General features: G+C 39.8%; 1 protein-coding gene across 3 annotated transcripts in view; it reads right to left on the bottom strand.

The window, feature by feature from the left end:
* FRY (FRY microtubule binding protein) overlaps positions 1 to 24084 on the bottom strand; it is a 348142-nt gene that overhangs the window by 186168 nt on the left and 137890 nt on the right. For all 3 annotated transcript variants that reach the window (XM_028104226.2, XM_088021790.1, XM_028104219.2), the window contains exon 3: positions 8311 to 8364. In XM_028104226.2, the coding sequence (XP_027960027.2) occupies positions 8311 to 8364 (54 nt within the window). The remainder of the gene's footprint in view (positions 1 to 8310; positions 8365 to 24084) is intronic.

The raw sequence follows: 24084 nt of genomic DNA, 5'->3' as shown, positions 1-24084 counted from the left end.
AAAATTTTGACTTTGAGAGGATCATAGGCTAAGTTAATGACAGAACAAATGATAGAAATTATTGTTGGAATTTTACTTATCAGAGCTGATATTGTAAAAAAAGAAAAAGAAAGAAAGCAAGGAAGAAAGGCAGGCAGGCAGGAAGGAAGGAAGAAAGGGAGAAAGAAAGAGAGAAAGAAAGAGAGAAAGAGAGAGAGAAAGAGAGAAAGAGAGAAAGAGAGAAAGAAAGAGAGAGAGAAAGAAAGAGAAAAAGAAAGAAAGAAAGAAAGAAAGAAAGAAAGAAAGAAAGAAAGAAAGAAAGAAAGAAGAAAAGACAGAAAAGAAAAGGAAAGGAAAGAAAGGAAAAGAAAAAGAGAAAGACCCACCTAGCTCTTATCCAAGCACAAAGATACCAGGGCCTCCATTATAACCCTGGTAGCTTGGTTTGAGTTCCCACACCTTTCTGGCTCCAGCTGAAGCAAACACGAGGCCTTGCAAAGGCTTCCTTGTTGAGGGGTCTGAGCAATGCCTGTCCTACATTAGCGCCATAAGAGAAAGGTGGGGAGCACGGGCTCCCTGGGTTTGCTGCAGGCAACAGCTCACTCTGGGGAAGGACACTATCCCAGAACCAGAATCAATAGGTTGAATAAAACCAATAATTGTGAGCCCAACTTATATACACATCAGTCTCTCAGGAATCGCAACCACCTGAAAACACCGAGCCCAAATGTAAATGAAAAATGGACACAACCACTGGCAGAAAGGCACAGTGCTAAGCTCTTGTATTTCATTCAGCACAAGAGGGTTCTGTAAAACACACAAGGGTCTCATTGGATTCTGCTCTCCCCTCCCTCAGCTGAGGACCCACCCTTCTTCTGGCCAAACTCTCAATCAGCCCAGCATTGGTGATGTTTCCTCTCCCTGCCTCACTTCTTCTTCTCTGACACCCGATTTCTGCTCTTGCCACACTACCGGTAACCTTTGCAGAAAACATCAGAAACGGCAAACCCACTGGCCAACCAACAGGCCTTTGTGTTCATTCCCCCTCAAGTCTCCTGAGCAAATGACACTCTTTCTTAGGTTCTCCTTGAAATGCTTTCCTCCTCAGGATTCGCTGATGCTGCCCATCTTACTTAACCTAGACTCTCTCTCATCTCCCATATGGTTACTTACGCAGTGCTGAAGCACAGTAAGACAATTCGCCTGTGAAAGTAAGGATTTGGAGTCTAGTTCTGGTTGTTCTGGCACCAGCTCCTTTGGGGAGTAATCATACTTTACTACACCAAGAGGAAATAACTTGCCCTTACTGTATGTGACTGTTTCCAGAGACAAAGTCGGAGCAATACTTCAAATAGAAAACAGCATGCAGCATACAAATGTTGGTGTCATGTGACTTTACTGCATGTTCAGGTCATTATTACACAGAAGCAAAAGTCTAAAACCAAGGGCAGACAAACTTGACAAGAAAGCACATGTAAAAAAAGCAAGAGAGCACAGGTAGCTGGCAGGTATATGAAATGATAAGGATTCGGTGATTCCTTTATTCAACAGCCACAATTTTCATCTCTGTGAGTAAATGTATCGAGTGAGTATCAGTACCTCCTTCACCAGGTGAGGGTTACACACTTCCCTAGGTGAGGCTTACTGTGGAATACTGGTTTTCCCTATTTAAAATGGGTTAATGCGGTATTTCAGCTGCATCTGGTCCCCGTTTACCCATGTCCATGCTCACCACAGGTTAGCTACTGTTGCACCCGAGAATCCAAAATAAAATGCCTTGGACTTTATATTTAAAAAGGATATCTGTAAACTCTGATAACAGGAAAGTCACTTGAAGTTAAAACGGGGAGCTCACCCTGGCCTCCATTCATAGGACCCCCCCCCCGCCACAGACCACAGATAGGAAACTCATCACCAGTACCATGATTGTGTTCTGTCTGGTACACTGCTTTTCCATTGAAGTATTACAGCCAGTCATAATCAGCCAGCATAACCTAGCATAAATGCTTAAACTATTTAATATAAATCTATCGACTATGAAACTGTATTCTACATGCCAACCAATAGCACTGAAGCCAAAGGCTTTCTCAAAGCTGGTTTCCAGTGAGCAACTAACTGCTGATCTCTCATTCCTCTGTGAGGGTCTCTGCCCGGCTGCCATCATGGCCCATCCCTGCCCCGCAAAGCTGCATCTTCTTCTGAGGCTTCTTCCAATTTTTTTGGCCACCATTTTTTTCTGGACATCCTTCTGTGGATCTCACTTCCTGATCCTAAACTCTGCTTCCCTAGGATATTCTCCACCCATTTGCTCTGGTCTCTAATCCTTTGGTGTCTGTTGAGCGACCCCATAAATGAATGAGCCCCGGTTATTTCTCCTGAGATATCTTACCCTCTCTGAAAATTCAGTACGTGTAAAATGATTTATAACCTCTCATCAAGCCCAGCGTTTCTCTGTTGGAAGCGCTTCTCATCCATCAGAAAGAGTCCAGACTTTGCGGTGTCCTTGGGCCCCCGTGTGCCTGTCCCACTTCAGACCCAGTCACTCCTCCATACTCTGCTCCTCACAGCGCAACTTCTCTGTCCACGCAGACCCTTCTGCCTGTCATGATCCAACCCATTTCCCCTGGATAACAGATGTCTTTAAAATGCCACTGGGCCCTGACTGCTTCTGTGACATAGAAGCAGTCCACCTTCCGGGCGTCATTAACTGCTCCCTTGCCCGAGTTCCCAAAGCACTTGAAATGGACCTCGGGTATAGCATTCATGCTGTGCTGTTACTTGTTGGGATCTCTGCCTTGTTCCTGGGATTGAGAATTCCCCGAGGGCAGGAACTCTATCTTACTGTTTTTATAACCCCAGAACCTTGCACAGGTATAGTATACTTGGCCACTCCGTGTTCGCTGAATTGAACAGAAATGGTTCCAAACCATGGTTGAAAACCATAGTTACTTTTTGTTTCTCCTTCTCTCAACCAATATTGATTCTTCTTATACAATTTTACATACGATTATTCTTTCTAGTTCCATTGTCTCCGTTTTAGTTTGGACCCTTTCAGTCTCAAATCTTTATCAACACCCAAACTCCCCAAATGCCTCCACACTACAAGGATCTCTTCATTCATGAACCCTGCTACCTCGGGGTTGACACCAAGTTGCTACTTTGATCAAATTGATCCTGGTATATCTGAGATAAAGGTCCCCCCACTGCCATTAACGTCTCCCACAGTCTGATCCTTTCCTACCTGGTCTCTTCCCTAACACTCCCAGCCAATAGGAAAATTTTGTGTCTCAGTAGAAAACTATGCATCGCTCAGAGCTCACCTCTCTAGGGGTTATCTAATTGCAGTCTGAGGGAGCTATGCACCTTTTAATGCCTTTGAGCTATTTTAAAATTGTGCATATGATAGACTACTGATAGCAATGCCAAGGATTCTTGTCTACAGACAGAAAAAAACACTGTGCCCAGTGAAGGTTCAACTGACTTCACTCTCCCACTGTTGGAAAAAGCCAGTTTTGCCTCTGATTGTGCATTCATTTCAAAGTTCCTGACTTATAAATGGGTCCATTTCGGGGTTCTCTTCTGAACTGGTTGTAACTTCCTCATTAAACATGAGTTTTAATCTCTCACCTGTGTTCATTTTATATTTCTATGAGAGTCACAATGTCGACTCTTTTTGAATATTATCTTTTAACAATACACATCTTCTGTCTCAACTAACAGATCCATTCATCAGTCCCCAAAGATAACTTAAAATGTCATTTTTTCTGTTCAGGGCCTTTGCACATTTCCTATCCTCTTTACCATCAACACCCAGTAAAATCCTATTGCTTCAATTGTTTTAGACACCTGATAAACTATGTCCTCTTCTAGAAAGATTTCTCTAGCCATCTGGCCCTGAAGTGTATGTCTTCTGTTCCCTGAAATCTCACAGTGTTTACTGTTGCACCATCCATGTGGCATTTCTGACACACGCGGGCCCCCGTCAGAGCTGTTTGTGCACTGCCTTAAACTCTTCCAGATCTGAAGCTCCTGGAGTGCAGGGACCACATCCTTACAGCTCTGTCCCATACACAGCTTTGTGTGTATGTACAGGTAAACACACACACACACACACATTTTTTCACACACACACACACACAGACACACACACTTTTGATAAATATTTGCTAAAATAAAGAACTTTACCACTAGGACAATTTTTCACTCATTCTACTCGAAGCCCTGACAGGTAATTTAGGTATTTAAAATAAATTGGTGGCAGTATACATTTCCAAAATGCTGTTGGAAATCTCTTCCACCTTTATTAATTCTCATTACTGGTATGACTCTCTCACTAGCAGGGACTGAAACCATCACTAGCTCCCTAGTAGAGGGCAAAGCTTGCTGTCCTGGGGCTCACATGATACTTGGTCCTTCCACGGTGAGCTTACTTAGTAGCCTAGGTTATAATTTGATCATATTTCTTCTTTGTCTCACCCATAATTGGGGGGCCCCCCAGTGCAGGCACCATGTTTCCTTCATCTTTATTTCCACCAGCTAGCATAATGCTTGTTACATGGTTGCCACACAGTAGGTGCTGTATAAGAATGGGTCAAGTTCATGAATTTGTGAAATTTGTAAAAAGTGAAATTCTGGGAATGAGGGTATAAATTCCAAGCTCTCCAATGTGTAAAGCAGTTACTAGTATGATTTTTCTTCCACTAATACTGAACTTAAAAAAAGCAATCCTGTTTAGACATCTTGTTATTTATGAAGCAAAAGGACTTTTTCCCCAGGCTTAACCTATACAGGGCTAGATTATAATCAGATTAAATTAAGAGATATGAAGCCAATAGTTAATTATATATAAAGCATATAAAAGAAAACCTAAGAAAACATAAAGCTTTAACCCCTAAATATGCATATCTTAAAATTCAAACTGTAAAACTGACAAATTCTAGGAATATTCCACAGTGAAAACAAGAGGTATACAGAACTGTAAACAGTATAAACAGTATTCTTTATTGGGCATTTGGTAAAAACTCTACTATATGATATCTAGGAAAGATAGGTAATACCTAATATCTAGTCTATTCTTCTTCCTTAGTTATCAAATACCTGATTTTTTTTTTTTTAAGTAGGCTCCATGCCCAGTGGGGAGTCCAACGCGGGGCTTGAACTCACAACCCTGAGATCAAGACGTGAGCTGAGATCAAGAGTTGGACGCTTAACCGACTGAACCACCCAGGTGCCCCAATAAAATCCCTGATTTTTAGATGGACAAATGATTGCTCAAAATAAAATTTCCCAATCTTTCCTACAGCTATATGTGGCTATGTGATTAAGATCTTGCCAACTGAGTATGAGCAGAAGTGGTGTGTGCAATGTTGAGACGTTCTGCTTTTTTATTTTTTTGCCCATAATTCTTTTTCTATTTCTCCTCCCTGCTGCTTGGAATACAGACTTAATGGCTGAGTTCTAGAAGCCAAACTGGACTATGAGATGAGCCATACACAAGACAATAAAAATAATATAAAGATACTAGACCGATTTTCTTTGTATTTCTTGAATGTGAGAGAGAAAAAAATATCTTACTCAAGTTGCTGTTATTTTATGTGTCATTTGCAGCCAAACCTAATATTAACTGATACAGGATCTGAGATCCCTTACCTGTTGAAAACTCCTCTCTAAATTTTCGCCACCTTAGTTTTTAGATATAGAAGCATGTTATAGAGTAAAAAGCACTGGCTTTGTAGTCTGAACAAATGGATGCCAGTCTTGGCTCCTTCAGGCTTTAGTCATATAGTGTTGGGCAAGCTGTCTGAGACTCATTCCCATGAAATGTAATATAGAGATGATGATGATGATGATGGCTTCTTCTTGGGGTTGTTGGAAGCAGTGAGTGATGTCAGCTGAGATCATGCATGAGAAAGGGCTTCATAAATTATAAAGTATTATGTTTTTTTTTTTTTTGCTTCTATTTCTAGCAAGAGAAAAATGAATCATGGGCTTGTTAAGTGGAGGAGTAAACAGGACCACCCGGGATCAGGCACTGAAAGTGCAGAAGCTCAGTTCTCTCTAGTCTATCATTCATGCCAGTGACATTTAAAAGGAAGAAACTGATAAAAAAATATTCTCTAAACAGGGACCAGCTGCATACTACTCAAAGGATGTATTTAGCATAGTGCCTATCCTCTGGTAAGTACTACATGCATACCACTTCTACTGTTACTACTGCTCCCACGATCATCTACACCACACAAGGTGGCATCACCAGCATGTTCTTTTCGCAGAGATGGATCTCTGTGGAAATCCAAATTAAAATCCTACTGCTTGCTATTAGAACAAGGGGAATTATATAATTTGAATGTTTAATATCAAAAGACTAAGAAAGCTTGATACATCCATGGCATTGCCAGTGGAACCTTGATTGTTATAATTTGCTGGCAAAACAGTAAACGGGCAGAGGTGAACCAATTTCCATCAAGTTTCCTCATGGCCCGGGAGTCTTGCTATCTCTTTAAAGTGAAACAGACTTTGTAGGTTGCCTTCTCTCCTGGTTCATGTGTAAATTTATGATTTAATGATGAGCGGATAATCTTATGTGCCTTATTTGAAAGTTCTCAGTGGCCATTTTACTACCGATTCACTTGCAAAGTGTCCTTAATACAGGGAGACCTGTTACGGAGCAGTGCTGCTCAAGCTTTAATGTGTGCGTGGGTCACCTGCGGATCCCCTTAAGCTGCAGAATCTGATTCAGTAAGATCTGGGGCAGGGCGGAGATTCTGCATTTCAACATTCTGGGCAACAAGGTTAAAAGTATTATAGCTAATTAAAGTGGCAAAGTCGGGATTTAAACCTGGTCTGTCTAATTCCAAAGGCTGTCCCTCTCCCACAATGCTGAAATGCAAAAACAGAGGGCTGAATAAGAAGTGGGAAATTGTGTTTAAGCCAAATCATTTGGGATCACTATTTTATGCAATGTTAAAATTTACAATTATTATTTTCCCAGAGAATAAAGGAAGATATACATTAAGCTGGAGAAAAATAAATTTTGTTTTTGAGGGAAGGACAGTGATATCCTAGGAAGTATCTAGGAGAGAATACAGACAACATAAAATCGAGTGGACAATTATGGATGATGGACAATAAATATTTACACTCTTTTTTTTAAAGATTTTATTTATTTATTTGAGAGAGAGAACACAAGAGAGAGCACAAGCAAGGGGGGAGTGGCAGAGGGAGAGAGAAGCAGGCTCCCCACTGAGCAGGGAGCCCGATGCGGGACTCGATCCCAGGACCCTGGGATCATGACCTGAGCCGAAGGCAGACGCTCAACCGACTGAGCCACCCAGGCGCCCCCAGTCCTTACAGTTTTGGACCGAAGAAGTCTGGACTTTAACAGCCGGAGAACTTTCCTTCTGATTCCATATAAAAGTCAATTTCAAAGCCCTGCTGAAAGTGCATCTCTGTGTGTTCTCCATAAGACAAGAAAACCCCCACCATATTAGATCAGACGGTGGTGCATCCAGCAGTACTTTGTCTCTACCACTGGTTCCAAGCGAGGTTTTTGAAGGAGAACATGCTGTCTTCTCTGTCGTTAACTGCGTAAGTTCAGGAAACACCACAAACACATCTCTCACTTCCCCTGATGCCCTGTTACCCATCATTCTTAAACATACGTAGAGCCTATAGTTACTGAGCCAGGATCTATCAGATCCTGATTTCCTATGTTTATTACCTGCTGTTGAGAGCAGGATGCCCTTTTACTAGTCCCAATCTACTTTCAAAAGACTTTCTTTGTATTTATCCTGCCTTAAATTGTTTTTTTTTCATGTATCATATTCTCTGTTAGACTCTAAGTTACTATACTGTCTTGTAATTATTGTTTAAGTGATTTTTCTCTCACAATATTGTGAATTTTTGAAGGACTAAAACTGGTCAATTTTGTATTTTGTAGCAGTGTGTCAAGCAAAGAATGGGCATTCACAAAAGAGCTGGATGAAAACATAATAAGCTCTACTAAATTTTGGAATAGAAGTTCCTTTATCTTTTCTTAGTTTCTTTAATTCTGATATACAAAGATTTAGGAAACGATCAATTGAGGGCCTATTTGTATTATTACAACATATTCCCATTCTTCCCAGTTCAAAGCAATAGACCTCTACTGAATGTCTGCTTTAAGCCATAATTGTAAAAACTGAAAGACACAGTTCCTAAGATCATATCCCTGTATCCTCTTTGAGGAAGTTAATCAATACGCTAATAATGAGCATCCAACCCTTATCTTTTGTGCATTTTGAAATAAATAAAAACTAGAATATAATATGTATATAACTTATTACTACATACTTGGTCAAACTGGGGATCTTCTCCACGTTGTAGAGATTTTGTCAATGGCTTTTCCTAGGAAAAAAAAAGAATAATTATTAGATGCTCGAAAACAGCATAAAAAAGTGCATTATTTTTATAATTTTTCTAATTTACTTCTCCCTTGATGGGACAGAGGTACCAGTTTTTATTTACTTTATTTTTTTAAAAGATTTTGTTTATTTATTTGAGAGACAGACACAGCAAGAGAGGGAACACAAGCAGAGGCAGTGGGAGAGGGAGAAGCAGGCCTCCCGCGGAGCAGGGAGCCTGATGTGGGGCTCGATCCCAGGACCCTGGGATCATGACCTGAGCCGAAGGCAGATGCTCAACAACTGAGCCACCCAGGCGCCCGAGGTATCAGTTTTTAATTTTTTATTATTTATTTATTTATTTTATTTTATTATGTTATGTTGATTCCCGTACATTGTATCATTAGTTTTTTTAAACATTTTATTTAAATTTTTATTGTTATGTTAATCACCGTACATTACATCATTAGTTTTTGATGCAGTGTTCCATGAGTCATTGTTTGTGCATAACACCCAGTGCTCCACGCAGAACGTGCCCTCTTTAATACCCATCACCAGGCTAACCCATCCCCCCACCCCCCTCCCCTCTAGAACCCTCAGTTTGTTTTTCAGAGTCCATTGTCTCTCATGGCTCGTCTCCCCTTCCGATTTACTCCCCTTCATTCTTCCCCTCCTACCATCTTCTTCTTCTTTTTTTTTCTTAACATATATTGCATTATTTGTTTCAGAGGTACAGATCTGTGATTCAACAGTCTTGCACAAATCACAGCGCTCACCATAGCACATACCCTCCCCAATGTCTATCACCCAGCCACCCCATCCCTCCCACCCCCCACCACTCCAGCAACCCTCAGTTTGTTTCCTGAGATTAAGAATTCCTCATATCAGTGAGATCATATGATACATGTATTTTTCTGACTGACTTATTTTACTCAGCATAATACCCTCCAGTTCCATCCATGTTGTTGCAAATGGCAAGATTTCATTCCTTTTGATGGCTGCATAATATTCCATTGTGTGTGTGTGTGTGTGTGTGTGTGTGTGTGTGTGTGTGTGTGTGTATACACACACCATATCTTCTTTATCCATTCACCTGTCGATGGATATCTTGGCTCTTTCCATAGTTTGACTATTGTGGACATTGCTGCTATAAACATCGGGGTGCACATACCCCTTTGGATTCCTACATTTGTATCTTTGGAGTAAATACCCAGTAGTGCAATTGCTGGATCGTATGGTAGCTCTATTTTCAACTTTTTGAGGAACCTCCATACTGTTTTCCAGAGTGGCTGCACCAGCTTGCATTCCCACCAACAGTGTAGGAGGGTTCCCCTTTCTCTGCATCCCCGCCAGCATCTGTCGTTTCCTGACTTGTTAATTTTAGCCATTCTGACTGGTGTGAGGTGGTATCTCATGGAGGTTTTGATTTGGATTTCCCTGATGCCGAGCGATGCTGAGCACTTTTTCATGTGTCTGTTGGCCATTTGGATGTCTTCTTTGGAAAAATGTCTGTTCATGTCTTCTGCCCATTTCTAGATTGGATCATTGGTTCTTTGGGTGTTGAGTTTGGTAAGTTCTTTATAGATTTTGGATACTAGCCCTTTACCTGATATGTCATTTGCAAATATCTTCTCCCATTCTGCCAGCTGCCTTTTGGTTTTGTTGACTGTTTCTTTTGCTGTGCAAAAGCTTTTATCTTGATGAAGTCCCAATAGTTCATTTTTGTCCTTGCTTCCCTTGCCTTTGGTGATGTTTCTAGGAAGTTGCTGCAGCTGAGGTCGAAGAGGTTGTTGCCTGTGTTCTCCTTTAGGATTTTGATGGACTCTTGTTCTCACATTTAGATCTTTCAACCATTTTGAGTCTATTTTTGTGTCTGGTGTAAGGAAACGGTCCAGTTTCATTCTTTTGCATGTGGCTGTCCAATTTTCCCAACACCATTTGTTGAAGAGACTGTCTTTTTTCCACTGGACATTCTTTCCTGCTTTGTCAAAGATGAGTTGACCATAGAGTTGAGGGTCCATTTCTGGGCTCTCTAGTCTGATCCATTGAGTCTATTTTTGTGTGTGGTGTAAGGAAATGGTCCCGTTTCATTCTTCTGCATGTGGCTGTCCAATTTTCCCAACACCATTTGTTGAAGAGACTTTTTTCCACTAGACATTCTTTCCTGCTTTGCTAAAGATGAGTTGACCATAGAGTTGAGGGTCCATTTCGGGGCTCTCAATTCTGTTCCATTGATCTATGTGTCTGTTTTTGTGCCGGTACCATACTGTCTTGATGATGACAGCTTTGTAATAGAGCTGGAAGTCCAGAATTGTGATGCTGCCAGCTTTGCTTTTCTTTTTCAACATTCCTCTGGCTATTCGGGGTCTTTTCTGGTTCCAAATTTTAGGATTATTTGTTCCATTTCTTTGAAAAAAGTTGACAGCATTTTTATTGGGATTGCATTAAATGTGTAGATTGCTCTAGGTAGCACTGACATCTTCACAATATTTGTTCTTCCAATCCATGAGCATGGAACGTTTTTCCATTTCTTTGTGTCTTCCTCAATTTCTTTCATGAGTATTTTATAGTTTTCTGAGTACAGATTCTTTGCCTCTTTGGTTAGATTTATTCCTAGGTATCTTATGGTTTTGGGTGCAATTGTAAATGGGATCGACTCCTTAATTTCTCTTTCTTCTGTCTTGTTGGTGTATAGAAATACCACTGATTTCTGAGCATTGATTTTATATCCTGCCACTTTACTGAATTCCTGTATGAGTTCTAGCAGTTTTGGGGTGGAGTCTCTTGGGTTTTCCACATAAAGTATAATATTATCTGCAGAGAGTGAGAGTTTGACTTCTTCTCTGCTGACTCGGATGCCTTTTATTTCTTTTTGTTGTCTGATTGCTGAGGTTAGGACTTCTAGTACTATGTTGAATAGCAGTGGTGATAGTGGACATCCCTGCCGCGTTCCTGACCTTAGGGGAAAAGCTCTCAGTTTTTCCCCATTGAGAATGATATTCGCTGTGGGTTTTTCATAGATGGCTTTTATGATATTGAGGTATCCGAGGTACCAGTTTTTAAATAAGAAACTCTCCCTTAGCTATTCTGACCTTTATAGTGTTTGACTGCTACCACGATTCTTAACTATTCATCTTAACATATACCTCTGTGACCAAAACCTTAAAAATCTGATGCTATAAGTGGCCCAGAGTTCTCAATGGAAACTACATAATAAAAACTACGGAATAGATGTGAAAAATTTTACTGTCTATCCTGGGACTTGACATACAATAAAAAGTTGAAAAAAAAACTATGGCATTCATATGAAAATTTTATTATCTATCTTGGGACTTGACATATAATAAAAAGTTGAAAGTGATACACTATTCCAAGTCCCTAGATTTAGAAACAAAATAAGGTCTATTACCCTACCGGTAAAATCGTTACTATGTGTAACTTGGAATTTGGGGCATGTTATTTGACTATGCCACATCCAAATCTCTGTGGAAATAATCTGGGTAGTGAAAAAGGTCTACAGAAACCATTTTTCTAATCATTACACCTTTGTTTACATCAGGAAGACTTAACTGACTTTCCAGCAGGGCATTTTAAGGACAACCGTTTATCCTTACCTGTCCCTTGTTTTCCTTTTCTTTTCTGTTTTCGGTATGGGAGTTAATAGTGATCCATAATTTGATTCAGGATGAGAAACCATGTAAAAGTTATATATGAAAAACAACAGTAACTTTTACTTTAGCCAATGTAGATGTCCCAAAAGACTCCATTTACATGTTGTCAATCACATAGACCCTCTTCCCTACCTCACTTCTCCAATCTTCTCCTCCACCTGAAAAGATAATATACACCTAAGGCAGATAGGAAACCCACCTCTACCCACCCCATAGAGTCTTTTTTCCTGAAGAAGTGCATGCACATGGTGGGCTCAGTCTGGGTATCTGATGTCTTACCATGAGCCATATAAATCAATTGCTCTGTCTCATTTGCAAAATATACAGCTTCAAAATGTGTATTCATCTAAAATAAAGAGAAAACTGTGTTCTTAAGGGCTAACAGACACTTCCTCTTCAAAGTATGCTACCTAGAACACAATGGTGGGAGAGTGGATACAAAAATGTAGGCAAGAACACAGAAGAACAATTAAAGAAGCACCAGATTGAGTTGATGGCACAAAAAGACAATTTAGCAATTAAATTGTGAAGCACTTCCTATATATGCAAAGGTTATAACGTCATCCAAAGTTCTTCATAAAACCAGTTAAATTAAAAATATGAAAATTAAAGACATGAAAACAGGTGGTGCCAGGTCCCACAAACACCCCTGGAACAGATGCAGCATAAGCATTTCTACTCAACATTTTATTTATTCACCACTCAACAGTAACTGGGGGCTCACAACATGCCCAATGCTACCTGTGGCGGCGGGGGGGGGGGAGTGATGAAGAACATGTGGTTCCTGCCATTAAGGAGAAAAGTCTGAAATGGAAAAGTAAGCAATGACCTCTTATGACTGTTGTCCATACTCGCTCATTATTCAAATCTCAGCCCAACTGTCACTTCCTCGGGGAAGTCTTCCGTGAGTCTTCTCTGAACACCACGACTAGCCCCCATCCCCTACCCCTCACACGCTTGCAAAGCTCTGTATACGTTTCCTTTCACAGCACTTACCATAGCGTAAAGTCACATCACAGTGTGGAATCATGTTATGCGATTACACATGCATGAGGGATGAGCTAAGTGCCGTCCCCTCTAGATTACATCCTCCAGAAATGCAGGATGCTCTGGTTCTCTGACACTTAAAAAGTTACAGAGCACAGCCTTGCTTGGTGATGGCTAAACATCTGCCAAATTAATAAAAGCTTTAGGCCAACGATGTCCAGTTTCTTCAAATATGAGATCCCTCGATTTGCACGTGGGTTTTGTTGTAAGTTAGAAACAATTTTTTAGTAGACTCTTTTATCATGGCAGAATATGCGTGATGTAAAATTTGCCATTGTAACCACTTTTAAGGGTACAATTCAGGGTAGTAAAGACATTCACAATGTTGTGCGACCATCAGCACTATGTATTTTATAAAGACCCCTTTTAATGTCAAAAATTTTCCAGGAACTCCCAACTGCAAAACATGCACTCACAGCTCCAGGCATACAAGAGAGTAATTCTATTTTAGTATCTGTTGTTTAAAAGTATAAATGACAGGGGCGCCTGGGTGGCTCAGTCGTTAAGCGCCTGCCTTTGGCTCAGGTCATGATCCCAGGGTCCTGGGATCGAGTCCCGCATCGGGCTCCCTGCTCAGCGGGAAGCCTGCTTCTCCCTCTCCCACTCCCCCTGCTTGTGTTCCCTCTCTCACTGTGTCTCTGTCAAATAAATAAAATCTTTAAAAAAATAATAAAAATAAAAGTATAAATGACAGAGAACTAATACTATGCCTTCAATGATACTTTTAAAAAAGTTTTGTACTATAATAACAACAGTACTTATTTTATATACATTAGAAGAAATGGAATACATCTATATGGGAGACTAATTTACTCAGCCAAAAGATGCTTAGCACACCTGTGGATCTGTAGACTTTCACAGTAACTCAGGAGTTCATATCTTGGGAACCTTCTCTTGCTACTACCTGAAAGACAGGATCCTGCTACAGTGGGGGAAGGTGACTGTGAACCCTCCCACACCCTGAAACTTCCCATGCTTAAAAGTTACTTTTTCCCCCTATTAATTAGATGGGAATGCTCATGAGAATGATATTTTAAACTTACACATATTTGCATACATACGAAGGAAACACTGATATGGTAAGTTGTTGCTATACACAACTCATGTGGGTCCGTTAGCCAAGAATTTGGGTTCAGTACCTCAGCAAAATAAGGAAAACAACGTAAAGGTACGTTAACTATTTTTTCACAAATATGCTGTCTTCATCATATTCTTTGAAGACTTAGTTTAAATGTTCCTCCCAAGATTAAGCCCTTTCTCAGTTCTCCTTCCTAGAGCCACCTGTTAGTTGTCACATGGGACTCTGCATCTATTCTTGTTAGCATTTTCACTGTGTTGCAACTTGTCTCTCTCCCCACACGCTGAGGACATAGTTGGGACTTATTGCCAGGGTTTGTTAAATGACTGAATATATGTCTACGCATTTGGAAAGATAGCTCTGGGCACAGAGAATCAAGCTCACATTTCACCATTCCCAAGTAATTTCTTTGCATTGACACAGATTTTATCAGTGTCATGAGGCTTAAAAGTAGACCTGGGGAAAAGAATATCATGCTGGCTAAATAAAAAGTAAAGAGAAAAAGAAGAAAGTTAGGGAAGGAGGTAGGGAGAGGAGAGAGAAGGGAGAAGAGGGAGGCAAACGTGCTCCAGCTCAGAAGAGAGCCATATGAATACAGAGCGAACACCAGGAAGACTCAAGGTAAACTGCAGAGGCATGCTTCTGCTTGAGGTTCTCCTGCAGGAGACCAGCTGCATAGAATCCAGAGTCTAAGAATCCAAGGTCTGCATATTCAAGACACCCTGGTTCTCAAAGAGCATTAAGTAAGTAGTAAAGTGAAATCGACACAGAATAAACAACCAGTAAAGAACAAATAGAAATAGACTATGGCAAAGGAGGCTAAAAATAATGGTCTCGTTCATCCAATTAGAACAGTGTGCTTTTACATTTTTTAAACATTTGTTTTTTATTTTAATAGCAATTTTACTTATTTACTGAAAATTTGTTAACTGAATTGAATGATATGTGTTTTTTTTTTAATCATTGCGAAAAAACTTAACTTTGGGGTGATGGATCCTTGAAAATTCTTAGTGGTCCAAAGCTAAGAGCCTTAGCCTTGCCCAGAAGCTCCAGCTCACTGGGGGACACTGAACAAAGAGCTGAGCAAACCAAAAACATCGGGAGACTTGGCATTGAACATCAGTGGCTGCTAAAAGCACAGAAAAGAGCTAACTAGGCATTAAGTCCCTTCTCATGAGAACAAGCACTATGAAATAGTCTTGACCAAAACAAATAAAAAAACCCACCAGACCTGAGTCTGACCAAGCCTCGGAGGCAATGTCCAGTTTTTAGGAAATACAGCAGTTAGGGGAATATGTTACACTATGCCAAAGGGATGCAATCAATAAAATCCAGACTGAAAGAAACTCTGAAGGAAAGAAAAGTGTTTTTTTCAATAAATAAGCTGCAAGGGGGAGAAATGGCGGCGGGGGGTGGGGAGGGAATCCTGTTGATTTTTTTAAAAAGATGATGGCAATGTGAGGATCTTAGCTTGGGAAAAAAGAAACCTGTTAAAAAAGTATGATACTCGTGAGACTATTGGCAATTTGAACACTTTTTGTCTATTTGATGATGTTAAGGGATGACTGCTACTTTTTTAGATGTGGTAATAATACTGCAGTTTTGTTTAAAAGAGAGTATCTTTCAGAGATACATGCTGAAAAATTCAGAGATGAAATAATATAGTTTCTAGTATTTGTTTCAAATAATATTCAGGGGAAATGTAGGGAGTGTGTAACAAATTGGCTGTGCGTTGATAACTGTTGAAGTTGGGTTCATTTTATTGTCTTTCTACTTCAGTAATGTTTGAAATTAACCATAAGAAAAACAAACACAAAACAGGAGAACATGATGCATCACTTCTGTCATTGCTTAAATTTTTTTTTCTTTACAGTATCTCGCTTTTCAAGATAGTATAAGCTACTTCTTAAAACTTATTTTAATAGCACTTATCCAACAAGTTATCTTTTCCTAACGGGGTTGCAGAAGGACCCTCTCCCCATTGCTTTCCATTTACAGATAGGATTTGGTAGCAGATATCTTGCCTGCTGTGTGAGAAGCAACACACAGCTCTGTGTGCACTGTGGGCTTTTCTTTGAATTTGCTCCCCCTGAATCAAAGAGCACTGCTGTCCTCACCCATCCAAGAGGGATTTTTTCCTATTGTGAAGAATCTTGTAAGGGTTTCGAGTATTTCCATAAGAAAAGAGAAAGGTCCCTATTTGTGCTTCTCACACCTTGGGAAGTTCCTCCCTCCCTGTCCCTCCCCTCCCCTAAGAAAACACAAACTCTGAAAGCTCTTCCGTGCCTTGTATCTCCCTGAAAAGGGCAGAGGAAGGCCATTGACTTCTCCCTCAATTTCCAAACAATTTCAGTGTCTGCTATAGCTACATTCTCCCTTTTAGTCTTTTCACACTCAGCCTCTCTATAATGGAGAGGAGAAAAGACGGCCATATGAGACAGAACAGGGGCAGTTAGACAAGTCTAGAAAAGGCTCATGTATCAAAAGGTGTCCTATTTGTGGGATACAAGGGGCTTATTTAAGAAATCATTTTCTATATCTGAATGTTTAGGGACCTAAAAAAAAAAAATCCCAAATATGTCCCATACAGTAGGACTTCACTAATCTAAAAAGATCCAAACTATCGCCCTCAGAGATATTTCAATAAACATGTAAACCAGCAATGTCACTAGAGTTAATATGAGATTATTTAATGTGTTAAATACATCACCAACCTTGCTTAGGATGCTCTTTTCATCTCTTTTAATGATTTTAGCAGTTGGACGTAGTGGTTCAGTGCATGGGCTTTGGAGTCAGAGACTCGAGTTTGGATTCTAGTTCCCCTTATTTATAAACATACGAATTTTACTTAACCTCTGTAACTTTCAGTTAACTTTTAGGTAAAATAAAGATGAATAATACCAACCTAATCTCAGAGAACAGAAAGAAGAATAGCTTGGAGTACTCAATAACCAATAGTCATTAACATTATTGAAATTCCTTTTAAGACCATTATTATTGGAATTAGATCAGATTAAAATATGTAACCTCTTTCATAATGTTTAGGAGCTGAAACTAAGTTCCACTCCTTTTTTTCAGGGTAGTGTACACTCCCACTAACATGATTTAAGCTTTAATTTTAGCTTCCTGGAAGTTTCCAAGTATAACTAGAAAGCCGTATTACAGAGAGTAGGAAAAAATAAAACATTATAAGGAGTAATTGCTTTTCTCTCTTAAAAAATAAAAGTCTAAGGTTATTATAGTGATTTTAATTCTTAATATGTAATTTGGAGGAAACCTTTTAATTTAATGGTGGGATGGTTTAAAAAAAAAACAAAACCAAAAACAAACCACCACCAACCTTCTCAAGTCTTGACATGACAGTGTTTTTGATTATAAGAACAAGTCGTGGCATAGTTGACTCAGGATTTTGATGCTATCAGCAGTGAAATTTTATAATCCACATGTCTGGTCTGAGTAGCTAACAATTTTCAGAACTGAACCACCACAATTCGGGTCTCCACAACACGAGGAGGGGAGAGTGGGTAGCGAGCTGTCCCATCAAGTGCTGATAGCTCCTCCGAGCAGGGAGCTATGGACTCGACTGTTGAAATGCCACTAAAGCATTTCATCCAGAGCCCACAGCGGCAGGCACCCTACCTAGTCTGAACTAAAGAAAAACAAGGTTCAAAATATCTTTATGTTTGATACATATTTTTCTCTTCAGATATTATTGGTGCAGCTTTTAGTCAACTTTGGAGACAGATCTAAGGAGTGAGCCTGAGAACTCACAGTTCTGAGTACCAGACTATTTCTCCTCAAAAGACTCCCCCTACATGAGGGGCAATCTGGGACCCAGGGGGTCTGAACTGCCCTGAAGATATACTCTGGTCATTTTGATTTCCTGTCAGTATCATTGAACTTATAGCAGGAGACTGAGCGGTCCTGAGGTCTGTCTTGGTTTGTCCACAGGTAAAAAGGGACATCACCCCATGGCATCCTCACTGGGTTTGTGATAAGACTAATCAGCAGGACTTGGAACGCTTGGAGGTATGTGGAAGAAGGGTGCTTGTGGAAACTGACACAGCCATGTTTCCCCTTATTCTGTTCAGTATTTAAGATTAACTTTTTAAAGATTTTATTTTTTTATTTGACACAGAGAGAGAGAGAGAGAGTGAGATAGCAAGATAGTGAGAAAGAGAGAGAGAGAGAGAGAGAGAGCGCACTTGAGCATGAGCAGGGAGGAGGGGCAGATTCAAATCTGGAAGAATATTTTGGCACTTAAAAAAAACAAACCTAGAAACTCTCAAGAGAATCTGTCCTATTTGCAGCTGGCTTTGTAAATTTCAGTGAAGCCTATTTCTTTGCCATGTCCAACAGTCCCAAGTTCAAATCCATTATTTGAACAGTAGAGGGGAAACTTCAATTAAATTCAGCTACAAAGTTAATCTTCATTTTAATTGAACAAAAGAGCAGTTCCCACAGGCATTTTTTTTTCCTTTTTTGAAACAATGGCAGCTACCAAGAAATGTAAGATATCACCTTTACTCATCTGTTTCTGGGTTACATTCTATTTTGTTGGTATTTCGATTTTTTTCTGGTCCCAATACACTGCACTAATGGTGCATGCTACGTCCATTAAGAGGACATTCAGTGCATGTGGATGGACCTTTCCGTGCCTCGTCTGGGACCCTGCTCCATCAGCCAGCTCCTCAGTCCCCCCCAGTGTCACCCTCCCCCTTCGGCAGGCTCTCTCTATTATCAACATGCTTAGACCTTTTCATTGTAGTGCCTGCCTTGACCACATACCCACTGTTTTCTTTCTATGCCCTTCTCATCTTTAGTTCTTCAAGGAGTGGTCTATATGTCCTGTATCCCCTTCCTCCCCCATTCTTTCTTCAATCCCCTGCAATCTCTTCTGTCACCACTAAAAACACTCACCCTAGAGGCACCAGTGATTTTCTAAATGACAAATCTGGTGGCCATTTTTCAGTAGTTTTCTTTCAGATCTTTCAGCTGCAATGAGACTCCCTTTTGTTCACTTGAATCACCCTATTCCTCCACGTTTTCTTCTCCTACTTGTTTAGGCATCCCTTCTCTGTGTCCTTCATAGGCTAGCTAGTCTTTCTTCGAAAATGTTTATATTCTCCAGGGCTGTCCTTGGAGACTTGAAATCAGTCATGTTCTGATTTTCTTCTGTCACCACTAACATATCACACACACACACACACACACACACACACACGCACCCTTCTCAGACCCAACCAAATCACCTCTCACCAAAAAAATCCTATTTGCCCTTCGAGGTTCATTTATCTCACCACACTTTTCCCGATGACTCCTATGAGAAGTGACAGCTCCGTTTCACTCTTCAGTAGCTCTTCTGGTATTCTCTAGCTCTTGTGTACCTAACCAATGTCATCCTAGTTATTCATGGACATATCATTTCCCAAGTAGATCAGAGCTTGGACTTTAGAGTCAATCAAACTAGGTTATGAATTGGGGTATTAACCCTAACTATACCACCTTTGGTATGTCTTATTAAATCTCTCAGGTTCAGCCTCTCTGACTAAAAATGAAGGAGGCCATGGGTCTAGGGGTTAAGAGGAAGAGTCCCAGAGTTAGATGGTCCATGGTGAATGTCAGCTCCACCACTTGCTGACTGTGTTCTTTGGACTAGTTACTTAAATTCCTTGTATGTGAAGTGGGGTAGTAAGAGTAACTACACCTTATGATGTTGATGTGAAGATTAGGTGGGTTAATATTATTCAAGCATTAAGAACAGTGCTTGGCTGTATGTAAACAAACTGTTATTATTTTTACCCCCACCTTCTAGGGTTAATGTGAAGATTAGTGTGCCTGAAATATGACAGATGAGCAAAAAATGGTAGTCATTCTTCATCTTTCTTTTTGTATAATACACAGCATCAATCATTTGTACTTGGAAGTTGGAAAATACTATCTATTTATATATCTATCTGTAAGCTGTTATCAAAAGTACCTTATAAAACATACATTCTTATAATTGCTAGCATGATCTGTGGCTATCAAGACTTGTGCTGGTTAAAATTGTACTCAAATACTATTTGTTGACCCAAATGCCCATCAAAATGTGACCACATAAACACACTGCAGCCTATACATTAAACGGAATTCTACTCAGCAATGAAGATGAACAAATTACTGATAAACAATAAAATAATGGATGCATCTCAAATACATTATGCTGAGTGAAGCAAACTAGACCCAAAAGAGTACATTTTGTATGGCTTCCATTTATATGAAGTTCTAGAAAATGGAAATCTATACACAGATCAATAGTTGCCTGAGGTCAGGGGTGGTCGTATATGGTCCACCTTCACAGGGCACAAGAGAACTCATTGGAATGACAGAAATGTTCTGCATCTGGATTGTGGTTGTGTGGACACATGTGCATGAATTTGCCAAAATTCATCAACTGTAGATTTAAAATCTCTGCAGTTTAATGTATGTAAACTCTACTGTAATGCTGATTTAAAATAAAACTCTTCATTGGATGAATGAGAAGAAGAATCCTCAATCTGTCTGAATGGCACTGTATTTTCCTGAAGACCAAATGGAGGAGGGGAGGCCACTGTGATGGTAATGATTTCACTTTAGGAATGGGAGCCACTGCCTGGTTTCCATACTCTCTTCCTACAGCTAGTCTATCGTGAGCATGAGTGTGGCATTGTTTGCCTTTGAGGAGCTCATAATATGTTATTCTGTCCACTGGGAATCCCAGGAAATCTTGGGCAGGGGGGTGTGGATGAAGCCACAGAGCTGATATTTATGAGGTGAGACACACTGATCCCAGGGTCACTGGGCAAATTTGGATTTACTTAGAACACCTTGACTGACCAATGTGGTACGTATGCAGCACTGTTCAGATGGGAAGGAGTGCATGCTACACACTTTCTCAGGGTGTTACTGACAGGTCAGAAGCTCACATTGGTGAGTAGAGACCATTGCACTCAGTGCTGCAGACAAGTCTCCTCTCAGGTGGAATCTGGTCACCCAGTGCCATCATCTGAACCCCAGCAGCTAGAGCAAACCCCAAGTGAACCAGGAATGCTGCCATTCTGGAATTAGAATTTGACACACAGAGATAAGCATTTTCATTTCTGTTGAAGTTCTACTGTCCGTAAGTATCTTTTTTTTTTTTTAAACTTTTTATTTATTTATTCATGAGAGACAGAGAGAGAGAGAGAGAGAGAGAGAGAGGCAGAGGGAGAAGCAGGCTCCCAAGGAGCAGGGAGCCTGATGCGGGACTCGATCCCAGGACCCTGGGATCATGACCTGAGCTGAAGGCAGACGCTTACCCATCTGAGCCACCCAGGCGCCCTGTCCGTAAGTATCTTGAAGTTTTATTTTCTACATGAGCTATTTCTACATGATGCTTCAGGCAGGATCTTCTTCATGATTATCATTATATAAAATTCATTGCATACCCCAATTTGTGCAGCCAAACAAAACTTCTTAGTCAAAATTTAAATGATCCAATTACTTGAGCTAAGGAAAAAAAGGTTTGGTTTTTCTGATAAAATAAAAGGCAAACTCTGGGGATAAAGAATAGAAAAATAGGTAGGTCAAAATCTACTTACCTATCTATCTTTTAAAGTGCTATTAAAAGACAATGTTCTGGAACTAGATAGAGGCGAAAGCTATACAACCTGTGAATACTGATTGAATTGCTCTCTTTGAAAGGGTGAATTTTATGGTATGTGAATATATCTCACTAAAAAGCAATACATCCATTTCAGGTCAATCAAAAATAGTTAAAGATGATGGTACTTGACTTCCTTTTTGTGGTCTTTGATTCCTGGGCTCAGCGACTGAATCATCTTGGAAAAGCCTACTAGAATATTCCAGCCCCACTTAATGTGATTACAACTTATGAATTGAGTAGAAATCCCCAAAGGCATCAGGAAGTACCATCAAATGGAATACTGTATTTTACAAAATCGTTTAAGCCAGAGAGTACAAGATCTATAAGTCAGCAACAATCAAAAATATCTAATAAAATGTGTCTTATTATTCTTAATATGACCTGTGGAAATCCAGACTTCTGCTGGTTAAAATTACTAAATTGCTACAGTAAAGCCCGCTGCTGCCTAAAACCGTATTAATCACACTTTCAGGAATGTCAAAATGCAAAATGCTATGTGGAAACATAGAGATATTATATCATAGTGAATGTCCAGATGGGCCTCTAGTGCTCATTACTATGTCATATTATTGAACTTATTTTTATTGGCCTTTTCCTGTTACTTTAAAACATGATGCTATATTTTCAAATATTCTTTTGTGCTAAAATGAAATCTCCATAAATAGTAAAAAGAAGCATATAATCTGAAAGAACCAGACTGAAAATAACTTGAGGAACGACCTTCCCCTGGTTTTGTATTCTCAAGAAGAAGAAACTTTAGTAATTTTCTCATAAAGTCACTGGACATAAAAATTAAGGTCCTACCCATGGATGAACTGAATTGAATACTGTAAAGTTCAAGGAAAAAGCCCTTAGGGTTTTTTTTTTATTACTTCATAATACTTTGCATATGGTTTATTTGCTGTAAGTTTCAGTTGAAATTTTACTATCACGGTGCATTAAATTTCATTTTACTGCCAAGAAATCCTACTTAACAACCACAAAAGAAATCGTTTGGTCTCTATGATCCCAAGAATACTCATAATAAGGAAAACACAATTTACTTTGAACAGTGTATAGAAAAATGGGAGTTTGTGAGCTCATCTGAAAGATCACTTCATTCAGCAGCTAAATGAAACCTTTCAACTATTATCCCTGGGCTTTAACTCCTAATACTATTTTGTTTCTGTGTAGGGTGAGTTTCCAGATTTCTGGCGGATGCCTTTATGGATTAAGTAAGGGGTGCCAGGCTGAGGTGCTTTGCTAAGAAATCATTATTTTTAAAGTTATTTATTTATAATTTGGACAATGAGCTAGTACTTTGTCAAGTCTAATGTAAGTATTTCTCACCTGACCAGAATGGTTTCTTAGTCTCCTTTCAGGACAACATTAGTTTGATTCTATCACTACACTCAATAGGGAACTCAATCTAGAAATTATTTTCATTCTTTTTCAATTTCCCTTATTAGATTTATTGAAGCAAGAGAGGCCTCTGTTTAAAGAGGAGTGTGGCTAAAAGCACTAGCTGCTTGTCCTTCTGGGAAGCCGACTCAAATCCACAGGGAGGATTTGATGCAGAGAGGCATTAAAGCTGGTATTCTGCTATTTACACATCCTTAGTCATCAGACATGTAACATTTGGTTAGGATAGGAAGATAGGCATATACAACAGTACAGAAAACCCACCATCTTGCAAATTTGGGCACGGTGAAATATCATGAAATATAACATGGTTGAGGTTAGTGACTAGCTATCAGGCTACAGGCATGACTAATATACCGATCCAATAAATAAAGATCCAAAGTTAATTAGAGGCAGTAATTCTATCTTTCAGTCAGTACAGCATGATTTCCTAATTCACAAATTCCTTAAATATTGAAAAGGTTCCTGATGAAAAGATCTGATATTTTCTGATATTGAGCAGTCTGCAGATAACTCCAATTATCTAAAGAGGTGAAATACAGGATTATGGCCAACTGTTCAATCTCTGTATGTGCTAGAGGTGAAAACACAAGCTCTTTTGTAACTACAAATAGATTGTATCCTAACCTTGGTCTGTTAACTCATCGGATCCAGTCCAAAACATAAGAGGAAGCTAGGGTGAGTGTGCATTTCACTTGCCAAAGGCCTTGGTTACTTAGAGCCACAGTCGAATTCATTAAAACTGCTAGAACAAACAACTCATCATACCTAGTTTGTTGGTGGCAGGCTACCAGTGTGTTACTGTTACAGTGCAACATCCTGCCTACCTTCAGAGTTAACGGGAGCACTGTCCTGACGCCA

The sequence above is a fragment of the Eumetopias jubatus genome, unplaced genomic scaffold (genome assembly GCF_037043125.1).
Source record: "Eumetopias jubatus isolate StellerSeaLion01/CBP00866 unplaced genomic scaffold, mEumJub1_p1.0 scaffold_3, whole genome shotgun sequence".
NCBI classification, from domain to species: Eukaryota; Metazoa; Chordata; class Mammalia; order Carnivora; family Otariidae; genus Eumetopias; species Eumetopias jubatus.
This window is presented reverse-complemented; position numbering and strand designations above follow the sequence as displayed.